This window comes from Pseudonaja textilis, chromosome 16, assembly GCF_049901715.1.
Source record: "Pseudonaja textilis isolate UNSWEBS1 chromosome 16, rPseTex1.2, whole genome shotgun sequence".
In the NCBI taxonomy this organism is placed as follows: domain Eukaryota; kingdom Metazoa; phylum Chordata; class Lepidosauria; order Squamata; family Elapidae; genus Pseudonaja; species Pseudonaja textilis.
Genome location: NC_142005.1, coordinates 2,339,786 through 2,355,578, shown reverse-complemented (window position 1 = coordinate 2,355,578; position 15,793 = coordinate 2,339,786). Strand labels below are relative to the sequence as shown.

Below are 15,793 nucleotides of genomic sequence, written 5' to 3'. Positions count from 1 at the left end.
GCAGTGCAGTCTCTTCTTGAAAGCCTCCAAGTGATGAAGCTCCCACAACTTCTGAAGAAAATTCTGTTCTCTTGGTTGATTGTTCTCCCTGTCAGGAAATTCCTCCTTTTTCCAGGTTGAATCTCTCATTGATCAGTTTCCATCCATTATTCCTTCTCTGGCCTTCAGGTGCTTTGGAGATTATCTTGACCCCCTTCCTCCTCCTCTCTGGGGCAGCCCCTCAGATATTGGAAGGCTGCTCTCCTGTCTCCCCTGGTCCTTCTCTTCCCTAGATTAGCCAAATCCAGTTCCTGTAACCGTTCATCGTATGTTTTAATCTCCAGAGACCCCTCATCATCCTGGCTGCTCTTCTCTGCACTCTTTCCGGAGTCTCAATCTCTGTTTTATAGTGTGGTGACCAAAACTGGATGCAGGACCCTAAGTGTGGTCTTACTAAGGCTTTATAGAGTGATATTAGTACCTCCCTTGATCTTGATTGTATCCCTCTGTTAATGCAGCTTAGAATTGCACTGGCTTTTTTGGCTGCACTAAGACTCCAAGAGCGAGGACAATTAACCAGTGGAACAGCTTGCTGCCAGAAATTGTGGGTGCTCCATTACTGGAAGTTAAGAGACCGGACAGTCACTTGTCTGACATAGTATAGTTCTCCTGCTTGAGCAGGGGCCTGGACTAGAAGACCTCCAAGGTCCCTTCCACCTTCTCTTCTCTTCAGGAGGGGGACACAGACACAGCCGAGAGAGACTGCACTGTTAAAGGCTGCAAAGGTGTAAGACCTCACCTGGTGGGCACCTGCTCAGAAAAACCACGGCTGGCGCCTGCGTAGCAACCAAGAGGGACTTTTGAACCTTTGATCTGCCAAGGCATCTATCGGTGGTCCTCAACTTTACGACCGCAACGGAGCCCCAAATTTCCATCGCTAAGACTGGGTTACGTGAGCTGCGGCCGATTTTACGACACTTTTGCCACCGTTGGTAAACCAACCCCTGCGGTCGTCACGTAAATCAAGTGGTCATTAAGCGAACCTGGTTCTGCTTGCTGGGAAGACCACGCGTGGTGATCACGGAACCCCGAGGACAGTGCCACCGACATAAAACGCATGCCAGTTGCCACGCATCCCAATTCTGATCACGTGGAGAAGGTTGCAGGGCTGGGATTCACATTTTTAAACTGCTTCTGTGGGCGTGGCGAGGTGGGCATGGCTTTTTTCTGCAGCCCCCGCCCATTTTTTTTCCTCCTGGCAAAAAAATGGAGCAGGGGGGCGCAGCTTCCCCCTCCCCCCACGTGCCCCTTTTTTGCCTCCTGGGCCAACTAGTATGACAGCAAATGGGATCCTGGAACAGCTGATCGTCGGCAGAAAAAAGAAATATCTTAAGGAGCGACTGGGCGGGACGAGTGAGAGAGAATACAGCCAGCAATGTCGCCCATGCCCGATAAGGGAGGGGAGAAGCGGGCAAAGAGGGACGGGGCCAGCCAGGGGCACAATTTGCCGGTTCTCCGAACCCAGCAAAATCCTAACAACCAGGTCTATAAAACCGGTTCAAACCGGTAGAATGCCATCCCAGGGATGCTGCAACGGTTGTGCACAGGACATGAGCCACTTTTCTAGAGCCGTCATAACTTTGAACAGGCACTGAACAAATGGTTGTAAGTCGAGGACTACCTGTACCGGAAACTTCTCTGTGAAGGGAGATCGGGCTGGTCTCCCACCACTTGCTCCCTTTGGGGGATGTTACAGCAGGGAAAAGGAGAAGATATAAATATATAAATATACTGCAAGCGCCAATGTCAGCATGGATTTATTTTTTAAAAGGCATTTTCCCCCTCCCCAAAGCCAACACTGTGATTTAACTTGGAATATTCTGATGAGGTTGTAAAGTAGGGTTCTCACAGCCTTGGCAACTTGGAAGACGGGTGGGACTTCAACTCCCAGAATTCCTTGGCCAGCAAAGTAAATCAAGTGGTCAAAGCTGGCTAAGGAATTCTGGGAGTTGAAGTCCCACACGTCTCCAAAGTTGTGAGACCCCTTGTTGTAAAGGCTTTTAAGACCAGTTTGGTTCAAAGCAAAACCATCATCACTGCAATTTCAAAAAAGATCCCTTACTGCGGCCAGTTCCTCTCCCAAGAATTAAAATTATTTTAAAAAGGTGAATCACAGTGATATACCTGGAGGCCTCTCCACCCCAATCTTCACCTCCTCAATGCAGGACCGCCGCCCCCCACAATGAGGCCAGCAGCCCCAACCCCAGCCGAGCACCCCAATTGCCACCCCTATCAGATCTTCCCCTGGAGAGTCCGACATTTAAGCCCCCCAAAACCCCACATTAGATTAAAAGGAAACAGCTGTCGAAAAACCCAGCAGAAAAACTGCAGGGGCATTTTGGTGACGTTTTAAAAATATATATATTCCTGAAAACTGAGCTGCAAAGTCATCTTAGGACCCCAAAGACAACATACTTTAAAGATGAGTTTCTCAGCTGCAGCCACTTTTAAGACGGCTGGACCTTCAACTCCCAGCATGGCTGGCTGGGGAATTCTGGGAGTTCCACCCATCTGAAAAGTGGCTGCGGTTGAGGACACTGCCTCAAGAGTGACATCATCGCTCTACTGGGTGATGGGTCCTCAGCCAATCAGGAATTTGGGGGTGAAGGGGTGTGTGTGTGTGAACTGGAAAACCCACTACGAGCTGCTTTGTATTGGGAAGAGCGGGGGGGGGGGGTAGGCCCGGATGTTTTAGGGAGGGGGGAAATCAGAAGGCAGGCAGGAATCTTCCGAAAGGAACTAGCCGGATCTAGTTTTTTTGCACGTGCAAAAGTGCCGAACTCAAAATGAAGGGAAGGAGTTGCTTGCTCACATCACCGCCCACCCATAAACCCTAAACCCCTCACCGCCACCTCTTCACACCAAAGCTTGCTCAACCCACAAAGCAACGTTCGAGTCCCCACCACCTCGTGGACGAGGGAGTGACTCAAGAGGAAACGTATTTACAACCCGCGGGGCTTCTCCAAAAAGCAGAGCTCTCGAACCAAAAAAAACCACCCTCTTCTTAAAATCTCCCACCCACCCACCCCGATTTTCCACCAGCCTTCGCTGTGGGATTGACCTGTGGGAACTCCAGAGGCTGTCAAGAGGGCTCCTGCGGGGGGGAGGGTGTCGCTCTTCCCTTTGGACCACCAGGTCCTTCCGGGGTGATTCCTCCCCCCCAAAACCTTGTGCGGTTGGATCTTGAGAGACTCGGGGAGAAGACAACGGCCTGAAGCAACGTTGTGTCGACGGGGGGAGGGGGTGTGGGTCTGGGGGTGCCACGTGCCGGCGTGTAGCTTTGTAGAAAACGACATTCACAAAAGTTCCTTAGCCCCGACTCGGTCTGCAGGTGCTGGTGAGGACTGTCAACAGAGTTAGCCCTTAGGATTTGGCACAGGTAACAACATCCAGCAATTCATCAGGAGGGACCGAAGGAGGGAGGGGTGATGATGTCCTGGTCACCCACTCACCTCCTCAGATCCCGGGGGAGAGAGGCAGGCTTGCTGAGGGAGAGATGGAGGAGAGAGAGATGGAAAGAAGGAAGGAAGGACAGGGAACAAAGGAGAGAAAAAGAAAAGAGGAAAGGAAGGAGAAAGAAAGAAAGAAAGAAAGAAAGAAAGAAAGAAAGAAAGAAAGAAAGAAAGAAAGAAAGAAAGAAAGAAAGAAAGAAAGAAAGAAAGAAAGAAAGAAAGGAAGGAAGGAGAGAAAGAGGGAAGGAAGGAGAACAAAAGAGAAGAAAAGAAAGAGGAAAGGAAGAAGGAAGGAAGGAAGGGAGGGAGGAAGGAAGAACGAAAGAGGGAGGGTGGGAGGGAGGGAAGGAGTAAGAGAGAGGGAAGGAAGGAGAGAAAGAAAGAAAGTGAAGGGAGGGCCCCTGCCCTTCCCCTCAGTTAGGGCCCAAAGGGAGGGGGGGGAAGGACGGGGAAGCTCTGGCATGGAGAAGGGGGGGGCAGGTGCCCCGGAGGGTCTACCATCGAGCCCAGGAACCCTCTTAAGCCCGAGAGACGCAGGCTGGCGCCAGGCCATTGCCCCCTCCTGGCAGGGAGCCGCCTTCCCTGGCATTCAAGCCCCTTCGGTTCTGCCGGGGTCACACCGAGGTCTCCGACTGCAGCCGCATGACAAACTTGTGCGACTTGGGGTCCACAAACTCCTCCGAGAGCTTGAAAAAGGGGATCTTTTTGGTGCTGACCACGAGGCTGAAGTCGTGGCGTTTCAGGACAAAGACCACCCCGTCCTTCAGCCCGTTGGTCACGGGCTCCTCGCTGACCAGAGTCCACTGCTTGGCCAGCCAGCGGTCCTTGTGGTACTGGATGGTGGGCCCGGAGGTCAGGTAGCGCTCCAGGAAGGCCTGTGAACGATGGACAGAGAAAAAAGAAGAGAGGGTCAGCGGGGCTCGGCTAAGGCCATCGTGGTTTACGAGAAAAGTCTTACACCCAGAAGGGTGGAGGAAAACCAGACCCAAGGGTGACAGAGTCAGCGACACCCAGGCAGTGCCGGCATGTTAACTCCCAATAAATCCTTTTGAAGTTTTGGAAGTTTGGCTCGAGACTCAGGATTTAAACGGGGATTAAGTGCTGAAATCCTGATTCTTATTTTGGTCGGCTTGCAAATTAAGTGTGGGAGGAAGATCTGGAGCTTGGCAGGAGTCGGTGAACGTAGTAACTAAACAAGGCATTTGCAGGCAAAATCCTTAACGAGAATTTAAAAGCCACAAGCAGTTCAGCTGTGGCTTTTAATGGGCTCCACTTACGACCACGATTGAGCCCAAAAGCTTCTGTTCTTAAGTGAGACATTTGTCCAGTGAGTTTTGCCCCATTTTAGGCAAGGGAGGGGGGAAAGGGCTTTGAAAGAGCAGTGTGGCAGCTTGGGAACTGAAACTGCATTCCCTACATAGTTTTTCAAAGATGGTTTCTAGGTGACCAAAGTTTCTGCCTTGCAAAATTCTACCTGGAGAGCCTGATTGATGACTCTGGGTTATGGGTGTGTCCCATTGGAGGATATGAATTACAATACACCCAGAGGGGTGGGGGGAAAACCAGGGTCAAGGGTGACAGTGAATGACGTGTGTCTCAGAGTCGGCTCCATCCAGGCAGTGCCGGCATGTTAACTACCAATAAATCCTTTGGAAGTTTGGCTTGAGACCCATGATTTAACTGGGGTGATTTACGCTGCGCTAAAAAAAACACAATACCCCACATAAATGTCATCTTGGGACCCCAAAGACACACTTTAAAGTAGAGCTTCCCAGCCGCAGCCACTTTTAAGACGGCTGGACCTTCAACTCCCAGCATGGCTGGCTGGGGAATTCTGGGAGTTGAAATTCCACCCATCTGAAAAGTGGCTGCGGTTGAGGACACTGCCTCAAGAGTGACGTCATCGCTCTACTGGGTGATGGGTCCTCAGCCAATCAGTAATTTGGGGGTGAAGGCAGGTGTGTGTGTGAACTGGAAAACCCACTACGAGCTGCTTTGTATTGGGAAGAGCGGGGGGGGGGGTAGGCCCGGTTGTTTAGGGAGGGGGGAAAATCAGAAGGCAGGCAGGAATCTTCCGAAAGGAACTAGCCGGATCTAGTTTTTTTGCACGTGCAAAAGTGCAAAAACTCTTCAGGGGCTTTGGAGAATAAAGTTCTCTGGGGCAGCCCCTCAAATACTGGAAGATTGTATTACGCCACTCCTATCCCTTCCCTTTCTCATGCTAGATATTCCTGGTTCCCCCTCAACTGTTTACAGATCAGCCGAGTTGGAAGGGACCTTGTAGGTCATTCCGGGAGTTGACGTCCACAAGTCTTCAAGTGGCCAAGGCTGGAAGACCCCTGGGCTAAGATCTGGTGATCAAATCGACTCGAGTTATTAAATATTACCCGTCTTTCGATTAGGTCCTTGGGCGCCCCCTGGTGACGCATCTGTGGATTTCCCTGGCACCCGCAAGCTCAGCATCGCAGACCCTGCGTCCTTATAAGGTAGAATCAGCTGACCTGGGCCAGTTTCCTGCCTGGCCTACCTGCTAAGGCTGACCCCTCCTTTCTATAGAATGGTTCAACCCAGAGCAGGGGGACCCGTGATGGAAGCCCCCAGCTGCTCCCTGCAGTCGTGGTCCCCCTCCCTGCCTCCCCTCCCCGCCCGGCTACCTTGGGCGTCATGTCGTGGGTGATGCAGAACTCCAGGTGCTGAAGGATGCTCTCCATCGTGTGGTACGGCTGCTGCTTGGTGGTGCGCAGGTACTTCTGCATGGCCCGGGCCATGGAGGCGAAGATGGCCTGGGCGGCCTCCCGGGGGTCCATGATTTCCCGGGGGTTCTTCTGGTCCTCCTCCTGCAGCCGCTTGATGTGGGTGAAGGCCTCTTCCACGGCCACCACCAGCCTGCAGAGATGAGGAGAGCCCCGTCCTAGCAAGCCACAGTCTCCAAGGCCTGGCCCCTTCCTCCCCAAGCACCAACCAGGAGGGAGAAGAGGATGGAAATCCCCCTTCAGCACAGACGAAGCTGCCCACCGTGGCACAGACACAGTCCCAAAATCTCATCTGAATTTCTGCCCGCAGAGGGAAGGGAGAAGGACCCCAAAACGAGAGGAACAAATTCCCACAACAACGTCAGAACTATTTGCTAGGATTGTATTAGTATTCTTCTTCTCATCCTGCCTATTACCGATCTCCTCCCACTTATGACTATAACCTTGTGGCTTGCAAGTTTACGATTTATATTGTTTTATTTAGTTTTCCAGTATGATTTTGATTGCTTATTTAGTATCCTATGACTATCACTAGGTGCTGTACCTTATGATTCTTGATGAAGGCATTTTTTTTGTACACCGAGAGCTTCTGCACTAAAGATAAATTCCTTGTGTGTCCAATCACACTTGGCCAAGAAAGAATTCTATTCTATTCTATTCTATTCTATTCTATTCTATATTCTATTCTATTCTATTTGATTCTATTCTTTCTATTTGATTCTCTATTCTATTCTACTACTCTACTATTCTATTTGATCCTATTCTATTCTATTCTATTTGATTTGATTCTATTCTATTATTCTATTTGATTCCCTATTCTATTCTATTCTTCTATTTGATTTGATTTGATTCTATCTGATTCTATTCCGATTTGATTTGATTTGATTCTATTCTATTATTCTATTTGATTCTCTATTCTATTCTTCTATGATTCTATTTGATTCTCTATTCTATTCTTCTATTCGATTCGATTCGATTTGATTTGATTCTATTCTATTATTCTATTTGATTCTCTATTCTATTCTATTCTTCTATTTGATTCTACTCTATATTCTATTCTATTTGATTCTCCTATTCTATTCTATTATTCTATTTGATTCTATTCTATTTGATTCTCTATTCTATTCTATATTTTATTCTATTATTCTATTTGATTCTATTCTATTCTATTTGATTCTATTCTATTCTATTCTATTCTATTCTATTCTATTCTATTCTATTCTATTCTATTCTAATTCTATTCCTATTCCTCTCTTCTATTCCTCTCTTGTATTCTATTCTACTCCCATTTTCTATTCCTATTTCTATTCCAAGTCCATTCTATTCTATTCTAATTCTAAAGAGATGCTGGGGAAGGACAGTCTTCTCCGTAACTTCTCTAACGGATTACCTGGACTTACTTCACCCTCTCCAATTTGCACCCCGCTAGGATTTCCAGCATTTTGACAGTGCAATAGATGTCGTTCAGCATTCTAATCTGCTTCTAATCTGCTTGCAACAACTGTGGTGTGGAAAGCACGTTGCAGCTCTCCTCAGCTTAATGTTAATCCTATTACTCGGGACAGCAGCCTGCGTGGAGCTCGGAGGCCTAAGAGCCAGTCCAGCCGAGACTGAATTGGTTTTCCACGTTGATAAAAAAAGAGAATATTTGCAGCTTAGCTTTGAGGTTAAGCTCTGAGGTTGGTGGTGGTGGTGGTGGTTGTTTGCAGACATTTCATTACCCAGTTAAGTAACACCATCAGTGCTAGAAGGGAGTGAGGCTTTGCAGACATTTCATGACCCAACTAGGTAACATCATCAGCTAGAAGGGAGAGGGGCTGGGGGGAGGAGGAAGAGGCAACAGTGCTAGCAGCTACTAGTAGCTAGTTGGGTAAGGGAACGCCTGCCAGGAAATAACCCAGCTCAGGGATCAACCAAGGGCCCCGCCCAGTTTTCCAAATCAAATTCTAAAGCCGAAGCCAATTAATCCTTAAGGATCTCACTGGATAAGGGACAGGCATCAAATAAATTCCAGGAAGAAATAAAAGGGGCACCTCCAAAAGCCAAATTGGGCCATTTCCTTGAAAGCGGAGCTGATCCGAGGGATTTTTCTGCCCAGCCAACTCAAGAATCCACACGGCGACTACGGTTCAATTTGAGCCGTCAAGAATCTTCCCGCTGCGGGAACCTGAGCTGGGTTTTTTTGGGGGTCAGCTGGCGCGCGCACACACACACACACACACACACACACACACACAGGCCCTTTTGATGAGACCCACCTGGCTCGCCGCTTGCGCACCCGGCGCTCGTGTTCTGCTTCCTCGTAGTAGTACTCGTTGTGGCTGTTGTCCCGTCTGCGGGCGGCGGCTGCGATAACAGCCCGCGATTGGCTGGTTGAGTTGTTGGTTGTGTTCTCTGGAGTCAGGAGGGAGAGGGAAGACCAATGGAACAACATGAAGTAGTGAGGGGAGGGGGAAAGGGCAGTGGGGGGAGAACTTGCCCCACGCGCCTGGCCTGGCCACCGGGCTGCTTCTTTCCGCTTCTTTCTTCTTCTGCCTTTGGCTGCAGGAAAGGAAAGCAGCCAAAGTCTCTCTTTCTCTCCCCCAAACTCCGCCAGAAATGAGACTTTGGGACCCTGCAAGGCCTCTCCTGCTCCAAGAGGCTGCGCCGGTACGACAAGTCTCACAATAACTCATTTCTGGTGGCGTTTGGGGGAAGAGAAAGAAAGACTTCTGTGGCTTCTGCTGCTTTCCTTGCATGAAGCCAAAAGTCAGCAGAATAACAGAGATGGAAAGGACTTTAGAGATCTTCTAGTCCAACCCCCTGCTCTATACCATTTCAGACAAATGGATGTCCGGTTTTTAAAGACGCCTCCAATGATGGGAGCATCCAAATTCCACTAGTTAACCTATTCTTACTGTTAGGAAAGTTTAGTTTAGTTTAGTTTAGTTTAACTTTTACTTTATTGTCATTGCACCTCATTACCACAAAAGTAAATACCATCTTCAGTGTACATTATGACTATAAAAATAAAACATAAACACACATCCTTCACACTCTATACATTGAATGGGAAACCCCGGATATTGCATTCATATTGCAGTCTACAGTAGAATTCAAAAGAGCTCCTGCCCTGGGATAGAAGCTGTTTTTCAGCCTTTTTGTCCTTGTTTTTATTATTCTCCTGTACCTGCTGCCAGATGGTAATAGTTCAAAAAAAGGGGTTGCCCAGGATGAGATGGATCTTTGAGGATGTTTTGAACTTTCTTAAGGCAGCGGGAGCTATAAAGCTCTTCCAAAGAGGGGAGAGGGCAACCCATGATCCTCTGGGCAATGACGTTCACCCTCTGGAACATCGTCCTATCTGCCCCTGTGCAACTGGTGAACCATACAGAGGTGCAGTAAGTTAAGATACTCTCTCGCTAACACTTCAGGTGATCTTGACACAGATCACGCTCACCCTGGTCCAAGAACCCAGAGATCAAGTTAAATCTCCAGGAGTGCTGGTTGAAGCCTCTGCCTCTTGAAAGCTAAGCTTGAGAGCCGGAGGAGAAGATTCTCGTCTGTAGACAAGATCCCACAGCCTTCGCAAGAGGCTGCCAACGCTTACCTTCACCAAGCGAGTAGACCTTGAAGCCAGACATTTTCTTAGACAGAACTGACTTGGGCAGGTTCAGCAGTGCCGGGTTGTAGACGGGGAAATCGTGGTAATAATTCTCCAGGATCCACACAGCGACTCTCTGGATGCTGCAGAGAAAGGAAGCGTTAGATCCAGCTTTAGTCGGACACGACACGGTAACCGGATCGATCACCGAAGGATCCAGTTACACAACACAATACAGGTAATCCCCGGGTTACAAGCGTTCCCTTAGCGAACATTTGAAGTTATGTGATTAAGTGCTCCCTAGCACTTAACTATGAGTATTGCAGCACCAACAGCAGTTGTTTGCCCTTACGAACAACCGCAGAGGACATTCATCCTGCATGTTGTGTTGTGGTCCGCCAGGAGCCTGTGCAGACAGCAGTGGAATCGGCCAGTGGGGAAGAACAGGGACCAGTCCGGGAGTCTGGAGAGGACTCGGACGAGGGTCCTGCGTCCGATGCAGAGATGGGGCCGGGACCATCTGGGAAGGGAGTGCAGCCTCTGGAGCCTGGCAGCAGTGAGGCAGAGGAACAAGGGGAGCCTGTTTCCAGTTCGCGTAGAGCTGCCAGAAGGCAAGAGCAGCTGAGACAAAAGGGACGACTCGGGAGTATGGCTGGGAGGTGATAGCCCCTTCCTTAAGGGATAAAGGACAGGCAAAGGTAGAGAAACCTCTGCAGGAAGCAACTCTGTTCACTCTGTTCAGATTAATTCTTGAAGCTCTGTGTGGACTTTGTACTTTGGTTGGTTTTTTTACAGTTAATTTGGCACTTTAGCTGTTGGCAGCCATTCAAAGGAGAAACAGGTGGGTGCTTATCTCAAGGGACTGTTTGGGACTCATTATGGGCTGGGAATGAACAGAATGCCCAGCAATGAAATAACACAAGTTGTTTGGACTAAGCATGTGCTTAATTACGGTCTCAGGAAGCCTTGGTCAGAACACGTCGCAGGCCGAAATGGAGCTTCCGAGGGCTAAGCTCCGTCGTGCCTCTGCAGGCCTTGCCTGGCACATTACTGGCTGAAATGGTGCCCCTGGGGCCCAGATCCGGCCCTCCAATGCTCCATTCAGCCCGCCAAAGGTCTCCATTGGCCCATCGCCAGCCAAAATGGATCCACCCCCCGAAAGCTCCATTTTGGCCTGCAACAGGTCGGGGGAGGCCCAGAGAAGCCCAAACGGAACTACAGAGGAGCACACGTGATCGAGCGGCTGGAGAGAGGACTGCTTGCTAGAACAAGGTAACTGACTGGTGCGGCAGGATGTGAGGAAGGGCAATTGTGAGGAACATGAAGTATTTTAGTGGGTCGGGGAGGTCTTGGATGGTCTTAGGCAGGTGGTCTGTTCCATCAGACCCCCCCCCCGAGATCTTCCCCACCCTGAAATACCTCTTGTGCACTTAACAAGCCCCACATTCGATTAGCAATTATACGAATGCATGGGAAAAAGGAGGGAGTGATCCCGTTCAAAGTAAGAGATTCACTCCCACGAATCCTTGGGTTACAAACGGAACGGGCAGATCCGGCCCTCCAATGCTCCATTCGTAACTCGAGGACTACCTGTAAGGCAGAATCTGGCTCATTTGCTTTCAGTGTGATCAGTTTAATGTCTCACAGCTGGACATGAGGGAGGCCACCAGCTTCTTCCACCAATCCAATGCAGATAATAATAACAATATAAATTCTGGATAGCAGACTTTATAACGCTGGAGACAACAGAAGAGAAAGGACCGGAGAAAACCACAAAATACAGGGAAACCTGCAAATACGGATCGTTCTCAGCTTACAACTTCAATCGACCCCAAAATGTATGCTGCTAAGTGAGAAATGTGTTCAGTGAGTCTCACCCCATTTCATGACTTTTCTCGCCACCTTTGTTAAGCAAATCAGTGCAGTTCTTAAAGGAATAAGCCGGTTCCTAAGTCCATCTGGCTTCCCCATCAACTTTCCTTGCCAGAAGGTCGCCAAAGGGGATCACATGACCAAGGGACACTGCAACCGTCATAAATGTGAGTCAGTTGCCAAATGTATCCGAATGTAAATCATGTGAGGGTGAGGATGCTGCAACAGTCTTAAGTGCGTGGAAAGTGGCCGTAAGTCCCTTCTTCTGGCGCTTTTGTAACTTGCCACTAAATGAACTGTGGTAAGCTGAGGACTACTTGTAGAAATAGAATGACTGTGGCAGAAGCAGGCAAAGATAATCGTAAGCATCTTGGGTTGCAATCCCAAAACACCTGGAGGACCGATTGAGCACCAACGGCACGGACAAAACCCCCATCGTTCAATTGCAAAAAGCGGCTACTGTCATCCCCTCGTCGGAGCCTGAATCTGTGGAAGACGACGAGCCCAAACGGGAGCCGACAGATTGAGCGGGCAGCTTCGTTTCCTTGGGAGGAAAATGGGGAGGAGCAGGCCCAGTTAGGCCAGAGCCTTTCAGGATTTGGGGCTACTTGTAGGCAGGGGTGACCAACCGAGGCTAAGCAGTGAACTTCAGAGACAGAGCTCAGGCAGTGAGAAAGGACCGCCTCCTCCTGATCTGAGAGCACAGAGAGTGGACGGAAGGCGAGAGAGCACAGCACAGACTGACCCAACGACTCCGGAGGAGATCGCCCCGCCCCTCTCCATAAGGCACACCAGGGGAACGAGACTTAAGGAGACGCTGTTGGGAACAAACGCTGAATTCCTGGAGTGTTGAGGAGACGTTTGAACCTTCCTGGACTCCTTGCACTCTTTCTGGATTTCTGGATTACTTGCCTGGCTTCTTTTGCTTCCTGGATTCCTCGACCTGCCGTGCTGGAGTTCTTGCTGTGCAGCCGTGGTGCTCACAGCGTTGGGCTGGACTATTTGCAGCCAGAGGCTGCTCGAGGGGTGTTTGTGTGTATAGGAGTATCAACACTTTGCTCTGGGACTTGCCAGAAAAAAGTGGGAGCATTTGGGGGAATTTGGAGCAATAAAGGAACAGTCTGAACTGCCAGCTGCCTGGGCTGCCTCTGTGCTGTGCCCTCGGGTCATCCCAGCTTCCCTCAGCCGCCCCCGCCTGTCCCTGAACCGCATCGAAATGCCCCCAAGCCCCTGACCCTCCGCTGCCCTTACCTGAGGTGCCCCACATTGTAGAAGCGGCTGGCCCCATCGGTGGAGCGCACCACCTTGAGGGTGAAGTGGGGCTGGAGCTGTCGCAGCTCTAGCAAGACCACGGCCAGGTAGTGGACAAAGAGCAGGGCGTCCACCAGCGAGACGGCGTACTGGACGATGCCCTGGTAGTTGGTGTCACGGGAGTCCAGGATGCGGACGCCATAGAAGAGCCAGTAGGAGGCCACCAGGAGGAAGACCAGCACCATCAGGAGGGCACGGAAGACGAAGATGCGGGGCAGGAAGGCCCTGGGGCGGCGGAAGAAGAGCGCCCAGCTGCCCAGCAGGAGGATGAGCAGCTTAAAGGCCACCGAGATGAAGAGGCCCTCGCAGGGGGTCCCGCAGGGGCTCAGCTGCTCCCCCCACAGCAGCTGGGGCAGCAGCATGAAGGCGATGGGGGTGAGGAAGGAGAGCAGAGCCAGGGCCCCCGCCAGCGAGACCCCCAGGTGGCGGGAGCAGTCCAGGTGGGCGCTGTCCTCCATGTCCTTCGTGATGCGCGTGATGTCATCGTGCGAAATGCTGTGCTCCGACGTGCCGGTCACCACGGTGGTCGTCTCGCCCCAGTTGTCGTCCTGCCGGGACACAAAAGGCCACATGGGGGAGGGGGTCAAAGCGGGGCAGACAGCAGCAACCGGTGGAAAAAGAACTGGGGTCCCCTGGTCAGGAGAGCTGAACTCTGCGAGTGTGCAAAGGGTGTGTCTGTGGCACCAGGCCGGGACCCCAGCTGGACGGGCAGAAGCCCTGCAGCCTCCCCAGTCAGCCTCTGCCCCTCTCCCAGGAGATGATGGGGAGAGGGAGAGGGAGAAGGAGAGAATAGATGGATGGAGGGAGAAATGGGACGGATGGATGGATGGATGGATGGAGAAACTGGATGGATGGATGGAAAAATGGGACGTGTGGATGGAGAAATTGGATGGATGGATAAATGGGACGGATGAATGGATGGATGGAGAAACTGGATGGATGGATGGAGAAATGGGACAGATGGATGGATGGAGAAACTGGATGGATGGATGGATGGATGGATGGAGAAATGGGACAGATGGATGGATGGAGAAACTGGATGGATGGAGAAATGGGACGAATGGATGGATGGATGGAGAAATGGGACGAATGGATGGGTGGAGAAATGGGATGGATGGATGGAGATACACCCGTGTAGGGAAGCCTCCCCAAACTCCACCAAGAGACCCCTTCATTTCATCCCTGGGGAGGCCCAAACCCTGCCCCCCCAGGAGGCAAGAGCGAGGCTCCAAGCCGGCTCCAGGCCCACCTGCCCACTCACCCTTTCATCCCCTCGGGTTGACTCGTTGTCCAGCAGGGGCTCTCCGGGGGCCTGGATGGTGACCGACTTGTCCCCACGGCTGCCATCTCGACTTTTGGAGCGATGCCGCTCTCGGCGGTCTCTGTGGGGCAAGAGAGGGGGTCCTGAGAGTTAGGGGGATCTGGCTCAGGTCACAAGCATTGCAACACCCACCTTCTCCCTAACCAGCTGCTCCGTGGGGACGGGAAGGGGTAGGTCCCCCCCCTCCTGCTGATGGTTGTGGAAGAAAGACAAAATTAAGGATCCCGCACACAGACAGGCCTCGATGTGCAACTTTGTTAGTGACTGTTCTAAGTTACAACATCGCTGAAGAACGATGTTGTGTAATTAAGACAAAAAATGGACAAAAAATACGCTCGTGGCTAGAGGAAATGATACAACAACATATTGACTTAAAAACAGAAATATTCCTGTTGGGGATCTTACCTGAAGCTTACAGTAAAGAAAATGTATGCTTAATTATTCAGGCGATAACTGCGGTGAGAATTGTATTTACTCAAAATTGGAAAAAGGAGCGGACTCCTACTGAAAAGAATGCGATTAGGAAAGTATTAGAATGTGCAGAAATGAATAGATTAACACTTGCAATTAAAGAGAGAGAGAGCAAACTGAATATTATAAGGTATGGGAACTATTCTATCAATGGTTAGAGAGAAAATATGAGAGCCAGATATAATTAATGGATTAGTTAAGAAGGACAATAGATATTTTTCACTGATAGACATAAATAAGCTAAGATGAAAGATAAAGAGATGTGACATTAAGTACAATAAGTATAATAAGATAAGTCTAGAGAAATAAGACTATTGTAATGAATATAATTGTAAACATCAACTGAATTGCACAAAATATTTATAACCAGAAAAGATGCCGTCAAGTGGAAGAAGATATGCTTGTAATAAAAATAAAATAAAAAATTATGAGGCTGGGGGAGAAGAATGATGTTGTAACTTTGAACTTTTCACAGATAACGACTTTTGCAACCTCCCCACAGTCATATGATCCAAATTCGGTCACTTGGCAATGGAGCAGCCTTGTGTTCCCACACAGCCTGGATAAATTGCTTTGGGGTGGACATTTCTCTGCAGACCACCAAATTTTTCTCTCAGACCACCAACGGTCCTTGGCCCACTGGTTAGCGACCACTGCACTAAACCTCAGGGGTCACCAAAATTTAGAGCCATGGAACTGGCAGTCAGTCGGTCAAGCTTCACACACCAGATCCAGCCATAAATCAGCTTTCTGAAGGCCCCAAATATAATGCCACTTGACTGGAATCATTATTGCAACAGACAAGAAGAACGCAGCCTCCAGTGCCACCACCAGTTGTCCAGTGCAGCATAAAGAACTCACAAACCTGTATGCTCTGCAGCCTCGTTTCTCAAATCTCAGCAACTTTTTAAGATGTTAACAACTTAAAATATGGACCGGCAGGCAGGGGAATTCTGGGGATTGGAATTATTTTAAAGTTGTGGAGATTGCA

At 49.9% G+C, this 15,793-nt stretch overlaps 1 protein-coding gene across 1 annotated transcript in view; it reads right to left on the bottom strand.

The window, feature by feature from the left end:
- Window positions 1–1,779: 1,779 nt before the first annotated feature.
- The window catches only part of VANGL2 (VANGL planar cell polarity protein 2), a 46,458-nt gene continuing 32,444 nt past the window's right edge, over window positions 1,780–15,793 (bottom strand). The window contains exons 4-9 of the mRNA XM_087913835.1: window positions 14,272–14,392; window positions 12,951–13,558; window positions 9,834–9,970; window positions 8,503–8,638; window positions 6,146–6,377; window positions 1,780–4,366 (exon numbers count right to left, since the gene is read on the bottom strand). Of these exons, the coding sequence (XP_087769961.1) occupies window positions 4,106–4,366; window positions 6,146–6,377; window positions 8,503–8,638; window positions 9,834–9,970; window positions 12,951–13,558; window positions 14,272–14,392 (1,495 nt within the window). The 3' untranslated portion in view covers window positions 1,780–4,105. The remainder of the gene's footprint in view (window positions 4,367–6,145; window positions 6,378–8,502; window positions 8,639–9,833; window positions 9,971–12,950; window positions 13,559–14,271; window positions 14,393–15,793) is intronic.